General features: G+C 36.9%; 1 protein-coding gene across 1 annotated transcript; it reads left to right on the top strand.

Moving 5' to 3' along the window:
* The first annotated feature begins 2,926 nt into the window (after positions 1–2,926).
* Positions 2,927–13,779, top strand: tmprss3b (transmembrane serine protease 3b). Its single transcript, XM_073814449.1, has 14 exons — positions 2,927–3,015; positions 3,810–3,888; positions 3,958–4,231; positions 6,258–6,380; positions 6,577–6,696; positions 7,201–7,324; positions 10,226–10,354; positions 10,477–10,523; positions 10,646–10,811; positions 12,023–12,192; positions 12,303–12,398; positions 13,048–13,175; positions 13,261–13,410; positions 13,711–13,779. Exons 1-14 carry the CDS (start codon positions 2,927–2,929, stop codon positions 13,777–13,779), a joined length of 1,764 nt encoding a protein of 587 aa, XP_073670550.1.
* Positions 13,780–16,510: the final 2,731 nt, after the last annotated feature.

Genomic DNA, 16,510 nt, shown 5'->3' with positions numbered 1-16,510 from the left:
ACTGTAGGCTATTTTTAACATGCATTTGAGATAGAAAAAATGTATTGAAACAAACAATAACAGATATGCATGACAAACATCAATGATAAATCCTAGATATTCGACACAAATTTGTCTTTATAGGGCATTTAGAGGTGATTGAATTTTAGAAAATGTATTTATTTAATCTGTCTATACAAAACAATTTAGTTTGTGCATCCCCTAAGAAATTCGTACAGTAGAAGCGGGGTCCTTACACAGAGAGACCCGCTCTGAAAAACTCCAATCATAACCGGCGTCTGTGGTGACGTCAGGCCACGCATGGGTGATTTTTGACGTCACTGGTGTCGGTAACCTGTCGTGTCTATTCCGCCTCTCTCATTAAAGTGAATGAACGCTTGAAAATAACTTTAATTTTGTCTATAGGCAAAAAAATTCTGTATTACCCTTTTGTTATAAGAAACCGACTTGCCTGAAAAAAACTATAAAACTATAATGTAAGGCTAAAATAAGTTTAAAGGGGACATATCATGAAAATTCGACTTTTTCCATGTTTAAGTGCTATAATTGGGTCCCCAGTGCTTTTATCAACCTAGAAAATGTGAAAAAGATCAACCCAGTAACTTAGTTTTGGTTAACCATTCTCTGCAAGCATGTTAAAAAATAGGTCATTAAAATTTGGCTCCCCTTGTGATGTCAGAAGGGGATAATACCACCCCTTAATCTGCCCTATCCAACCACGGCACTGCAATTTAGTGCAGAGATAAGCTCATTTGCATTTAAAAGGACACACCCCAAAATGGCACATTTTTGCTCACGCCTTTAAATTGGCAAAATGTCCCCTTTAATATATCATTTTAATTTCTGGGTAAATTATTATGGTACTGATTTACATTTGTTTAAACCTAATATTTCTTAAATAGCCTAGTAGTTAATATTTTTTGTATTCAAAATTGCTGTGCCAAACGGCTTATGTTCTTTTTGTTCACCTAAAATATTCTGACTCATAACAACAGCCTCTGGTTAGGATTCTAACTATTTTTGGACAAGTGGGGAGGTAGCTTTAGACTTGCTTGTTGCCTACTTGACTGAAATGTAAAGTGTGTGTGCGTGTGTGTACATATTTGAAAATGCCCTGGTCTTAATTCACCTTGACATCTGCCCAACATTGGGCATTGACATGAAAATTCAATGTTGGCCCCACATCAAAATCAGACGTTGATCCGATGTCAAGAACCATAATGTTGGCCTCATGTCAAAAGCGAACGTTGACCTGACATCAAAATCCAACGTTGATATGACTTCAAAACCCAACATTGATCTGAATTTACAACACATAAGTATACAACATCTGACAACATAAATGTTTTTTTTTTGTTTTTTTGTTTACCTTTACATCTGCTAAAATTGGGTATTGACGTTAAAGTCCTACGTTGACCCGACGTCAAAATCCGACGTTGATCCGACGTCAGGATCCAAAATCCAACATTTATCTGAATTCAAAATATCCAATGTCGATCTTATGTCAAAATTTAACACAAGTGGATACAGCAAACTGACAACGTAAATGTTTTTCCAGAACAAGTCCGTGGAAATTTATTATGAAATATTAGCTTACAATCTAAAGGGTTTCTACAGGTCTTAAATAGTCAAATAACAATATGTTGAAATGTTTTATTGGGATTACTAGGCCATTTGATTAGCATAGTAAAACAGGTCTAGGCATACCTTTGCGATTCAACACCTCAGCGTTTACAGATCAAAGCAGTAAAGTTTGAAAACATGAATGTCCCTTTGATGTTTGGTTACCGCAATTTTTACTGTTTTTTATTAAGCTGCTGAGCCAAACGCAATTTAGATTATTCAGTAGTCGTGACTGTGCGCAGGAGGGTGGGGGCAGGGGCACGGATTATAACCGCGCAAAAATCGGCTCCGTTATCACACAAGTGTGTGTGAATCATCGGTGTCACAGAGCCCAAGCAGCTGACTCATGAAAAGCCGCCTAAAAGCACGAACAGATGCGCTATCCGGCTGCAGTGACACCTGCCGGTTAAAATGTGTCATTACATGTAGCTATGATTTTAGAGGTTACACACAGACTCACACACAGAAAGACATTAATCTCGTAAAACAGACACCAGGATACCAGATACACCATGATGGAAACGAGGTCATAACATTCGTCTTCTCAGTAACAGACAGATGTAATGACACTCTGTTCAACACATTTTCTCTATGTGTTTCCCAACTACCCTGGTAAAAAAACAAATAGACAGAAATTCTATTGGTTTTATTGGGAATTTTATTGGTTCTAATGAAATATGGCCCAAAACACACTACAGTGTAGTGGTTTTAATGGTAAAAGCTAATGGTTCTTATTGGTATTTAAATGGCAACCATTAGAATTTCCGGTAATGGTTTTATTGTTTTAAACAAGCTGCAAGGTTTCGAGTTAAAACTCACATTGGAATACATTAGTGCTTGATGTCAACTATATCAAATGAATGTTTAGCAGAAAGATTGTGTTAATCGGGATTTAAAAAAAAAGCATTTTCAACGCATGGTTGGGAAAATATGACCAAACCCAACCACTGGTTTAAATAATCAAAAAAAGTCCATATTTGACCTGACAATGTTCAAAAACTCAGCATTTTGTGGACTGCTAAACATTATTTGGTTTAAATTAAAAAAGTAATTTACCTGGTCGTCTTAAAATTTGGAATTCATTCAACTTAAAAAAATATTAGTGGACACACAAACGTTTTTGAGTATATATTTTTATATTTCAAAATTTTAAAGCAACCAGCTAACTTACTTTTTTAAGTTGAACCAACAAATCGTTTATTTACAGTGTGTTAAAACCATACACTGTAAAAAAATATGGACGTAGTGTCCATGACGTCACCCATTGGTTTGTGAAGATAGTTTTTGAAGCTTAAAGTAGGCGATGTCTGCCGTCGACATCTTGGCCACGGGTCACCGTGGATCACTCGCAGATAGCCGAGAATGGGTAAAGAGGCGGGACATGAAGCCGAGGTGGCTGATTGCTGAAACCACGCCCACCTTGCTCAGTTCTAGTGACAGCAGTGGCTGTTCAACCGTCACTCAAGTGGCCACGCCCTTAATTATGCAAAACTTCAAAGCTTAATATAATTTAAAAGGATGAGTTACAAAAAAATCACTTTTTGTACCAGGCTGTAAACATATTATTTCCTGCTGTAAAGTTGGGCATTTTAACATGGGGGTCTATGGGAATTGACTCTCTTTTGGAGCCAGCCTCAAAACTTAGTTTTTTTTACCCAACCATGGGTTGAAAAAACTGCATTTTTATAATGTATATATACTACACCAGAAAAATTGAATAAATGCACATAGCATCATAATAAAGATTCCAAAATAGACCTATAAACAAGGTCCTTAATAAACGTTACTGCTCATCGTAAATGCAGCATCCAATTAATGAACAGCCCAAAGGCTGGTGACCTTTTCATGCTTGGTATTCCTCAGTGACCCCTGCAATGTAACAAGAGCTCAGTCCATCTTTACCTGATCCACAACTGCAGTGACACGACAAAACGCTGGCGTACTCCTGCTCAGGTGTCATTTAGTGCTGGAGAGCAGGTGTGGCAAGAGGAGAACAGAAATAAGATCACTCAAAGAACGGATAACCAACCATCAACCAATAGTTTCATTTAACAAGCCTCTGTTTATCAGGGGATAACTTAACAGGCATTTCTTGGAGTCACTGGAAATATACAGACAAACTCTGGATTAATTCCCTTCCTAAGTGTTTGGTCTCATGGCCATCACATTTGACTGATTCATCTCAGATGGAGAGAAGATGAGAGGAGAGTTATGGCTTCTTCCCAGACATCAGGAGAGAGAGAGGGAGAAAGACAAGAGGATAAGGTAATTTGCTGGTTGATGCGATCTTGTTTTCATGTCACTCTATTCATCCTTCCTTATACGTTCACTCAGGATCCAGCAGTGGACAGACCTGAGTCCGGTGTTCTTGAAGTGGTGTCTGTTACGGACGAGGACCTTCCCGTCATCGAGACCCCCACTACTTTTAACGTGAGTTCTTTCAGCAGCCATTCCTTTCACATCTATGACCCGGCGACGCAGGACCCTCATGTGCCCGTTGAGTTGCCCACCGAGGTGTCCGCCCCACTGCCTGTGTATAAAACTTATAACATACAGATCCCACCAAGCCCAGGTGTGCCCATCATCAAGGTCCAACCTTTCCTTTCTGGTAAGACTTCTCTTCTTTTACTCTAAAATTGTTACTTTATTACACCCTGAATAATAAAGTGATGGTATTAGATGGAGCTCATTTGGTAGAGCATTGCGTAAAAGTTGTGGGTTCAATTCCTGATCTTAAACTGATTTAAATCTTTGACATGACCGAACTCATTCGCAGTGGCCCCTCGTGACTGCTCATCTGAGGGTCGCATATTCAAAATATGTGTCATGTGTGTTACTCATGTTTTCAAAATATGTGTTTGTTGCGTCATGTGTACCATGTGCATTACGTGTTTTGTCAAAATAAGTGCCTGCTGCACACGCGTCAAAACCGTTTATGATAAACGTTTATGAAAATTACACGCAAGACACTCCCTTAACAGTAAACTTTGATTACGCATGAGATTATGCGAGTATCTGGCAAACGCAAGCTTCTCTTTTATCATTAACCCTTTAGATGCATCTGCAGCAGGCACTTAATTTGACAAGACACGTGATGCACACAGGATCACTCGATGCACCGAACATATATTTTGAAATGAGGAACCACACACATGACGGACAACATACATGTTGTGACGAACTTCGCATTGAGCGCCCTCAAAAAAAAAATAAGTCCCCGGCCGCCACTGCTCATTCAATATTAAAGGATTAGTCAATTTCTTTAAAAAAATAAATAAATAAAAAATTCCAGATAGTTTACTCACCACCATGTCATCCAAAATGTTGATGTTTTTCTTTGTTCAGTCGAGAAGAAATTATGTTTTTTTGAAAAAACATTGCAGGATTTTTCTCATTTTAATGGACTTTAATAGAGCCCAACACTTAATACTTATCTCAACACTTAACAGTTTTTTTTATGGAGTTTCAAAGGACTCCAAACGATCCCAAACAAGGCAAAAGGGTCTTATCTAGCGAAACGTTTGTCATTTTTGACGAGAAAAATAAAAATTATGCACTTTTAAACCACAACTTCTCATCTATCTCCGGTCCTGTGACGCGCCAGCGCGACCTAACGTAAATGCGTAGTGACTTAGGGAGGTCACGTGTTACATATATAAAACGCACATTTGCGAACCATTTTAAACAATAAACTGACACAAAGACATTAATTATTATCATTCCACATACAACAACGTAGGAACGGTCCTCTTTCTCCACACTTGTAAACACTGGGGCGTAGTTTTGCGTTCGTCCTCTGTGACCTCTTGATGTGTATTGCGTGAGGTCGCGCTGGCGCTTTTCAAGACCGGAGATAGACGAGAAGTTGTGGTTTAAAAGTGCATATTTTTTATTTTTCTTGTCAAAAATGACAATCGTTTCGCTAGATAAGACCCTCATGCCTCGTTTGGGATCATTTAGAGTCCTTTGAAACTCTTTTTTAAGTGTTGAGTTAAGTGTTAAGTGTTGGGGTCCATTGAAGTCCATTAAAATGAGAAAAATCCTGCAATGTTTTCCTCAAAAAACATAATTTCTTCTCGACTGAACAAAGAAAGACATCTACATTTTGAATGTCATGTTGGTGAGTAAATTATCTGGATTTTTTTAAGAAAATGGACTAATCCTTTAAAAATATCAAGGTTATATTTTTATATAATGTTCTTTATATTATGTAGGATGATTTTAAACGGTAAATCACTAAAAGTGACCTGTCCTGGGGTTTGAACCCATTATTTTTATGTTGCTAACACAATGCTTTACCACTAGAGATATAGGAACAATTAAAAAAATTATTTGTAACTTGTGCTGACAGCGTTGTCAAATTGTGTAAATGAAATTACATTGTACGAGTCTCAGCACAGCTATAGCCTGTGCTTACACAGTTGATTACATCGGGGTTAGAGGACAACTGTGATCTAAGCAGTCTACACCACTGACAGCGCTGGCCTTTTAACAGCCTGATTTCATCTCTCTCTCTCTCTCTCTCTCTCTCTCTCTCTCTCTCTCTCTCTCTCTCTCTCTCCTCTCTCTCTCTCTCTCTCTCTCTCTCTCTCTCTCTCTCTCTCTCTCTCTCTCTCTCTCTCTCTCTCTCTCAGGAGGTGAACTATCAGGCTTTAAATCTCTTTGTTGGCCGTACGTGTCTCGCAGATTGCTGGCACTGCTCATAACCTTAGGTTTGCTGATAGCGCTGACTCTGGTCCTGGGAATCGGTTTAGGAGGTCAGTGTGTGTTTGTGTGTGTGTGTGTGTGTGTGTATAAAGTTGTTACCGTCCTCCTTAGCTAATGAAACTCTACTTTAACACTGCCCGGTGTAAATGTTTGATGAGCTCCACCATGTTAAATGACCAGGAGTCGTTATCCTGGTAACAGATGGTTATTTCGGGGTCAGTTAAGAGACTGTCTCTATATTTGCAGTGGGGCTTCAGAGTTGTTCTGGAAAGTTTCGCTGCGTGTCGCCTGCTCGGTGTATCAGCAGAACGGCTGTGTGTGATGGCGTTAAAGACTGTGGAGATGGAGAAGATGAACTCAATTGTGGTGGGTTGACTCTGACTTCAGGTCTACAGAGTTATAGAAATATATGTGAGCTAGTCTGTGAAGACCCAGCAAAAGTACCCAGCTGTTTCTACATAAAATAAAATCATCCTGTAAAGAACATTTAGTGAAAATTAACCTTGATATTTTTAATGTTGAATGAGTAAGGTCATGTCAAAGGTTGAAATGTGAAACCAAACTCTGATACTCCTTAAATCGTGGGAAACTACACAGAAATAATAAATCCCAAAATAAGGAGGGAAATATGTATGACACAAATGTATGACTGTATCCTCAAATCAGAATTTCAGGCACGTCTCAGACAACACACACACACACTGAAGAAACATCTGAAGAAATACTTTGCAGTTTACCACTAAAATATGCTGACAACTGTAAAATTTCCCTCTCTCTCTCTCTCTCTCTCTCTCTCTCTCTCTCTCTCTCTCTCTCTCTCTCTCTCTCTCTCTCTCTCTCTCTCTCTCTCTCTCTCTCTCTCTCTCTCAGTGCGTGTGAGTGGCAGGAGTTCTGTGTTGCAGGTGTACAGTAGAGGATTATGGAGGACTGTATGTTTTGAGGGCTGGGATTCAAATCTGGGTTCATTAGCCTGCAGACAACTGGGATACAACAGGTACAAAAATTGCGTACCAACAATTGCTGTTTTTTACCGTTGAATCTCTGATTTCAGTGGATAAAAGCAGATTTATACAGAAAAAGATCACTTTGACTGTGTTTGAACAAACACATATAACACATCGTCTCCTAATCTGTTGGGTTACGTGTTGTTTATGGTCCAATTCACGATTTTACATTTCTTTTGGTGTGTAAAGGGGATCGCACACCGGCCGCGCAGCTCAGCGTCGTGCATTAAATAACATCATATTCGTCCCAAATCATTAACGATTAACATTGGTTGCTAACGTATATTTTGCATTTTGAAGTAGATGCTATCTGACGATGCTTGCGCTATTTAATGTGCACTTCCGGTTTACGATACCTCCGAGTTGTCCTTGACACGACTCAAGGCGACGCTGAGCTGCGCGGCCGATGTGCGACCCCCTTAAGTGTGTATTAGTACGTTAACGATATGCAAAAAGTACAAACCCCAAAGTAAACGAAAGTAAACGATGACGCGAGTTATCGTCTCCAACAAAATAACATTGTTTTTAGCAATGAAGTAGGTGCTCTTTAACTAATCATAGGGGCTTCCTTTTAGGGAGGACCTCTGAGCAGATGGCAGACTCCAAAAGGAAAAACCCCTTTATGCTTTGCTTCTTGGTTCACTTTAACTTTAAAGGGATAGTTCACTCAAAAATAAAAATTCGGTCATCATTCTCTCACTGTCATGTTGTTACAAACCTGTATACATTTGAACAAGAAAGAAGATAATTTGGGGAATGTTTATAATCAAACAAATCATGAGCCCCATTCACTTCTAAAGTAGAAAAAAATACTATGGAAGTGAATGGGGCTCATGAATGGTTTGGTAACAAACATACCTAAAAAAATATCTTCCTTCGTGTTCAGCAGAAGAGTGAGAAAATGATGACAGAATTTTCATTTTTGATATTGAAATTAGAAACGTATATTTTTTTGGAATATTATGTTATTTTTTACAAAGCTCCATGCACAGAGGGTAGATGCACATTTCACCGTGACAGCGCCACCCGACACTCGTTGGCCAGTACAATCGACACAGTAGCCTATCTGTACAGATGTGAAGCTAAGATTCATCCAAACAGTCACTAAGTTTGGCTAAATGGGTCTAAAAGTCGCTAGATGTAGCAATAAGGTCGCTAAGTTGGCAACACTGCTTCAGCCAATCCCCTTTTTTTAAGCAAGTAAGCCCCACCCACTGATTAACATTGAATTTGCATACAAGTTGAAAATAAAAACTTTACATTTTAAAAATAAAAACTTTACATTTTAATTTTGTCCCAATTATTGCTTGGGCATGAATAAAAAGCCTTTTAAAAATGTATTTACAGATTCCTTTTCAAGCTTGCCTTTTTATTTTAATATTGTCAGTCTTGACTCAAGATTATATTGAAAATGAAATGTCAAATCATCAATTTAATTAAATTTTTCAATTGGGCCGGAATGATGCTTCATCACGTTAAAAATGAAAATGAAATAATTTAATATAATGTTTTAATTTTTATTTTAGCATTTCATTTTCAAATTTGGGACATATTGTGAGATTTTATTTTTATTTTATAATTTAATTAATTATTTTATAATTTAATTAATTAATTTAAAAAAAGTCCAAAAATACCTTCCATACAGAACAGATTTTAAATCTAAGCGGGATTATTTTTTCTGGTAAAATAAAAGTTAAGTAAGGAGTAATTGACGACGGGCCATTGAAGTATAAGAAAATAATGCACATCCAAGGTGGTAATGCGGCACGATGCGAAGCAGGTGTGCATTATTTTCAAATAATTCAAATCACCGGAGTAAAATATTGCTCTGGTGCCTATTTTTAAGAAATAGTTAGAAAATTAGGTGTGCCGTTTACAGAAAAAGAATCGACACCCATGGAACATTTCTCAACCAATCAGAATAAAGCATTCAACAGACCCGTGGTATAATAAATAATAATAATAACTGAGCCCTAACCATACACTATATGCTCCATAAATTAAATCACCTCCCATCTCTGCTATTTAAAGAAAATTAATTTTCCAGACCAAAGCGAGGATTTCCCTTTAAAGAGCACAGAAATATGTTTATACTCTCTTTCTTTGTGTATGTGTGTGTTTCACACAGTGTGGGTGTCTATGAATAATAACGTCTCTGTTCCCAGCGCCCTCATTATCGGCACAGTAAATCCAATTAAAATCAGTCTGCCATTAAATGAAATACTCATTGCAAACACTGACGAGATTTGCATTTAACCAGCTGCAGTCTTTTGCCGATTCTTTCATTTTATTACTGTTCCTCATTGGAGCTCAGCATTTGTTTGACATTGCTGTTTGTCATTACTGCGTCATATATCAGCCTGTGTTGGTGCGGTGCATGAAACCATCAAAACAATGAACATGTTTAAAATGCAATGAGTTTGATAGTCATTGTCTTCATTTCGGGTACAAAAGAAAGTTTGCAAAAGAGAAGGACAGCTTGACGTGTTTGATCTAAATACATATGTGGAGTTTGGGAGGGCAGGGGGTGCACCGCCCCCCCCAGACCACAGCTAATTAGGATTTTAATAATATAGAAATATAAGAATTCATATTTTACTTAATATTTTAATTGGTACACTAATTAACCTAAGGCTTAATAGTTTTAATTCATTTAACCATATTTAAAAACCACAAAGTCGCTAATTTCAAGGTATTGCAGTTCCCTTGTTTGCCGGTACGTGCCCCCCAAGCACAAACGCATTAACCTTAATGTATAAACATAACACAAACAACTGAAAACAGAAACAAATGTTCATGTTTATTTTAACATTTAGTGTTATTAATTCTTACTTACCTTTAAATAACCAATGGCATTGATCTTTTGTGCATCTTTCTTTCTTGGTTTGTAGCTATGTGAGCTCTGAGAGCATTCCTATCTCCTCCATTGAAGATATCTTCCAGAAAAACCTAGTGGCTCTTAATCTCAACCAACCAGGCCATCAAGAAACCTTCAAGATCCACAACTCTTCATATGTTAGGTATACCTAAAGTCAGAGAGATATTGATCATTGGCATTGTATCAAAATCCTTTTAAAGAGTTGATACACGGTAACAATTACTATTGACCCCACATTAAAAATATTTTTTTTTATCTTTACAGAAAGACTCGATGCAGTTCAGGCACAGTAGCTGTTCTCAAATGTATAGGTAAGCAATAACTGATTTTATTATTTGTGCGGATGGTTGATAAAAGATGTGTTATGACTTTTGTAAACCATCTACAAGAATAGCAACATGCTTAAAAACATCTGTTTGTGGTTACCGTGTAGAGTGCGGCTCCAGGCCGGCGGTCAGGAGTCGTATTGTAGGGGGAAACATTTCGAGCCTTGGACAGGTGCCATGGCAGGTCAGCTTATATTACCAGAACCAGCATATCTGTGGAGGATCAATCATAAGTGACAGCTGGATACTTACTGCTGCTCACTGTGTGTACGGGTGAGTCCAACACGATACGTGGTCTTAATGCTGTTAAACTTCTGTTTAATTTCCTTAGATGCAGCATATGCATTTACACAGCAGTGACAATGTTCATAAATGTTAGGGTTGCCAGGTCTGCGTTACAAAACTAGCCCAAAAATATCCAAATGGCCAAACAAGATTCAAAATATGCCACTTTCATATCAAAAAGACATTTTATATTCAATTCTATGCATACACACAATAAAAAAATCACTGCAAGTAATTAAAAACAGACCTGAGAACAGAGGAGCATGTGTTGCGGCCACTAGAATTAGCCACACTTCGGACACGCCTTCCGTCAAGCGTTAACGCTTACGCCACGTGTGAATGTACTGTAAGCTTATACTAATGATTTAATGATTCATTTCTAGTTTGACTTCATCACACACATAAAAAATAACTCTACAAGTAACTTGCAATTTTATGTTTCAAACAGAGATGGTGCCACAGAGGCAAACATTAAAAATTTGCAATTTTACAGCACCATTTATTAATATTTTACTATGTTCTTACCTCAACTTAGACAAATGAATACATACCTATCTTTTTTCAATGCGTGCACTTAGTCTTTGTACAGTGCGTCGTGAATGTGTTAGCATTTAGCCTTGCCCCATTCATTCCTTAGGATCCAAACAGGGATGAATTTAGAAGCCACCAAACACTTCCATGTTTTCCTTATTTAAAGACTGTTACATGAGTAGTTACACGAGTAAGTATGGTGGCACAAAATAAAACGTGGTGATTTTTTAAGCGGTTAAAAATGAGAACTATATTGTTTCGCGGAAGAGCACTTAGTTTGCAGCACTTTAACCTTGGGTGCAGTAATATTGACAGAAGTTTGAGCGAAAGGGGGAGGATGAAGTGCTGCAAACTAAGTGCTCTTCCGCCATATAATATAGTTCTCATTTATTATCCTTTTATCTCATGTGTCTTTAAATAGGGAAAACATGGAAGTGTTTGGTTGCTTCTAAATTCATCCCTGTTTGGATCCTAAGGAATGAATGGGGCTAGGCTAAATGCTAACACATTCACGACGTGCTGTACAAAGATTAAGTGCACGCATTGTTAAAAGATAGGTATGTATGAATTCATCTAAGTTGGGGTAAGAATATTGTAAAATATTGAAAAACTGTGGTGTTTTCCTTTAAGTAATGAGAAATGTCTTCATAGTTACCTTTTGTTTCTAGTTTTGCTCAGCCGGCGTTATGGGCAGTGCATGCTGGGATATTAGATCAACCTGTTAGTGGATTGGGAGCTGCGTCTGTGGAGAAAATAATCTACAATGCCAACTACAAGCGAGAGAGACTTAGTTACGACATTGCGCTCATAAAGCTAAAGGTGCCTCTGTCATTTAATGGTAAGAGTTTATTTTGTGCCATTAAAGCATTTCTATAAATAAATACTTAAATAGCAATATAAGTTAGTATGATAGGCTCTGAAATGAACTCTTTGTATCTCTAGACTCAGATCACCTGGCTCCCATTTGTTTGCCGAGTTATGGCGAGACCTTTGAGGCAGGACAGATGTGTGTGATCTCAGGCTGGGGAGCCACAACGGATGGTGGTCAGTTTGTACTATACTAAAATCAGATTTTACTTTAAAAATTTTTTTTTGACAACATTAAAAGAAAACACCACCGTTTTTCAATATTTTACTATGTTCTTACCTCAACTTAGACTTATTAATAATTAAGAGCACTAAGTTTGCAGCCCTTCGACCTCGGGCACAGTAATATTGACAGAAGTTTGAGCGAGAAGGGTAGTAGTCAGGAGTAATGATGTTACTGCACGCCAAGGTCAAAGTGCTCTTCCACCATACAATATAGTTCTCATTTTTATCCGCTTAAAAAAATCACCACGTTTTATTTTGTGCCACCATACTTACTCGTGTAACTACTCATGTAACAGTCTTTAAATAGGGAAAACATGGCAGTGTTTGGTGGCTTCTAAATTTATCCCTGTTTGGATCCTAAGGAATGAATGGGGCTAGGCTAAATGCTAACACATTCACGACGCGTTGTACAAAGATTAAGTGCACGCATTGAATAAACATAGGTATGTATTCATTTGTCTAAGTTGAGGTAAGAACATAGTCAAATATTGAAAAACTGTGGTGTTTTCCTTTAAATGACTCTCAGGTTGTCAACGCGAGGCACCTTTAAATGTAAGCTATGTATGCAGTTAACTGTACCTGTGTACTGTATGTTGTGTAGGAGAGTCCAGTATATCGCTACAGACGGCTCAGGTGCCTTTAATCTCCAAGCATAAATGCCGCAGGCCGGGTCTCACCTCGTGGAACATCTGCGCAGGATATTTGCAGGGTGGCGCTGGTACATGTCAGGTGCAAAGCTTGCTACTAAACACTTTAGTATACTAAACTTAAATGTATTGCACCTTGTTCCAACCCAGTTCCTTTGTGTCTGAAGGGGGACAGCGGAGGGCCGCTGGCATGCCGGGGGTCGGTGTGGACGTTGGCGGGAGCAGCCAGCAATGCTCAGAGCTGCGGACAGAAAAACAAACCGGGCGTTTACACGAGCATAACTCACAGTCTCACGTGGATTCATCAACAGATGGAGGTAAAATCAGTCGTGTTTGGTTATTGACATTTTTTACAGAAATGAATATTTAAAGGGACAGTTCGCCCAAAAATATAAATTCTGTTACAAATGTTGTTACAAACCTGCATATATTTCTTTGTTATAATGAACACAAAACATTTTTGTATTTAAGCAGGAAACAGAAGCACCATTGACTTGCTATACATTGAAAAAAGCAAAAATGCTCAAAATATGGCAGCATGCTCAAAATATCTTCTTTTGTGTTTATCATAACAAAGACATGATGGTGAGTAAATGATGACAAAATTGTTATTTTAGGTGAACTATCCCTTTAATAACATCCGCAAATCTAAGGAAACTCACCTTAAATCACAGGATGAAGGCTGATAAGTAACGGCACACGCTTTGCTTATGAATAAATGAACAGTATCACACCTGAGGACAGTGTGTTAAAGGAGATCTGGTGTCATTCACGTTTTGCAGCTAAACTGCGTTCTTATTCCTTAATTCATGTGCTGTTTTTATATTTGGATTGGGTCTTTCATTAACTATGCATCCCAGCTAATTCATTGATAAAAATGGGTTCATGTGTGATGATGAATACCATCATCAACGTCTTCCTCTATGTTTGAAACCATTTTTGGTAGTGCAGAGACCTCTAGTGGCAACTTGTCAACTAACTCGAGGTCAACAACCTGTAATATACCAAATGATTGACAGCTAGTTTCCTTATATCATTTGAAGTCTGGTTTCCCTTGCAAATCTGCTTTCTGGTTTGTTTCGGTTGTATTAGAAAGAAGAGGATCTTTAAGGATGGTTATCCTGGGACATTTTGAACATCTTGCTCGACTCAGCAGCCATGTATGGCTTTTACAAGGGAAATTACAGTATGTCGCAGTTATCGGACACAGTCCACATGTTATGGAGAGATTTAGATACACTGTAAGAACTTAAATGCATATACAATGGGTAAAATAAGTATTGTCACCTTTTTTTATTTTTTGTAAATATACTTCTATAGGTGCTTTTGACAAGAACATTTCAGCAGATGATGGTAACAACCAATGCAATCCACACATGCAAACAACCTTAGGTGTGTCTATAAATTAAGTTATGGGTAATAATAAAAAAAACAAAGACATAAGTATTGGACCCCTGAAGAAAAGGAGTTGCAAAAAGGCATGGAAAGCAAAGACAGTCAGTAATAAAAAAAGCAATCCTGTCCCTTGTCAGGTGAAATAATAATAGCTGGTTTAGTCCCAAGTGATTATTTACCAGGGCCCGACAGATTTTTTTTAATATCTGCTGAATAATTTTAAATGTTTAAAAAATATATTACAGAATTTAAGCTGTAAATATTACAAAATTGCAAGTTTAAAAAAAAAAATTTAAAACGCCAAAGTCCTCTAAATTAAACTGGACCAACATGAACCAGATAAAGCACATGCCAAGATAGAATTATATTTTGTATATACATTACATATATTATTATATGTAATAATATGTTTAAACCTATAACTTTTTATTAAACCTAACAAGAGCATTCGTCTTGTAAACAGGTTTGAAATGATCATGTGCCGAGTGCTGACTTTCGCGTCACATAGTCGACAGAGTCAATTGAGATCTCAAATATCAAATGGTTCATGCTCTCCTTCATTAAAAAATGGTCACAGCAAACAGCATGCCAATTGAAAATCTATGGAAAGAACTAAAGATCAGAATTTATAAAAGAGGCGCAGAACCTTAAAGTTTTGAAGACTGTTTGTGTAAAAGAATGGGTCAAAATCACACCTGACCTGAGCAATGCATGCAACTAGTTTCTCCATACAGGAGGCATCTTGAAGCTTTCATTACCATCAAAGGCTTTTTTAATAATTTCGGTATGAGTGTTCAATACTTTTCCCTGTGTCATATGATTACACATAACTTAAATCTATGGTTTGATTTCTTTGAATCGGTGGATCGTATGGGATGTTACCACCAACATCTGGTGAAAATTTCATATCAGGAGCACCTTTAGGAATATGTTAACTAAGAAAAACTGTAATGTGTTCAATACTTCCCATTCGGCAGAAAATATATTTTAAATATATGCGTAATAATTTTTTTATAATGTTATGCCCAACTGAATATATTTCTAATTTGGAAATATATTTCGTTTAAAACTTCATATATCAATATATAATTCCAAAATGTATTTTAAAGGCACACAAGGCAAGTCTGAGTATTATTTCTCTACTAGCTCCCCCTAGTGTCTGGGAGTAAATGCGTTCTATATCTAAGACTATACGAGTCTGAAGGACACCGGGTCGGATACAGCGAACTTGCAAGTGGGGTATTCTTCCTACAGACGGTAGGGGCGGGCGAGAGAGTCTTCATTCGTCATGTAATGAGTCATTTAACCATATACCGACTTACGAAGATGATTTATTAACATAAAAATGCTGCCTTGTGTCCCTTTAAGCATTTCTAATTTTACATCCCATATGGCAAAAATGTTTTTTTATGCCTAAATATATTTTAAATACATGCTAAATACAAGTACATTTAATAAAGTACTTTTTAAGTTGAAAAAATATTTAATTTTAACCCCTTCACAACTGTTATGTTTACAGGTTTGTAACATAAATGTTTTTTTCCCAATATTTCCTTATTCAAATATATGAGGGCTAAATATATTTTTAATGCTCTAAAATTTATTTACTTTGATATATATTTTAAAATATACAATAAATGGCCAAAAAATAATTAAAATCTATTATTGTAAACATATTTCAACAAATATATTTTTGACCATTTTTTAAATATTTTAAAATTTTATGTTTTATATTTTATGTTTTTTTTTTGCCGTATGGGTTATTTTACCCACTGTATAGTTTGATGAATGTATTGTTCAAACTTATTATTTAGGTGTAATATTATACACATATTGTGATTCCATGATATCTGTAAGAAAATGTACTGAAACAGAGGTTTTAAATTATTGTGAAATCATTTTATTTATTTCAATTTCTTGTAAAAATGTTTTCATATTTATTGCACTTTATTTATTTATTCAATTTATTACTCTTGGTGTGTTTTGTATTTAAGGCCAAAGATGAACACACAGATTTATGAA

This window comes from Paramisgurnus dabryanus, chromosome 4 (assembly GCF_030506205.2).
Source record: "Paramisgurnus dabryanus chromosome 4, PD_genome_1.1, whole genome shotgun sequence".
NCBI lineage: Eukaryota > Metazoa > Chordata > Actinopteri > Cypriniformes > Cobitidae > Paramisgurnus > Paramisgurnus dabryanus.
The sequence above is the reverse complement of the archived record's forward strand: the minus strand, read 5'-3'. Positions and strand labels throughout refer to the sequence as shown.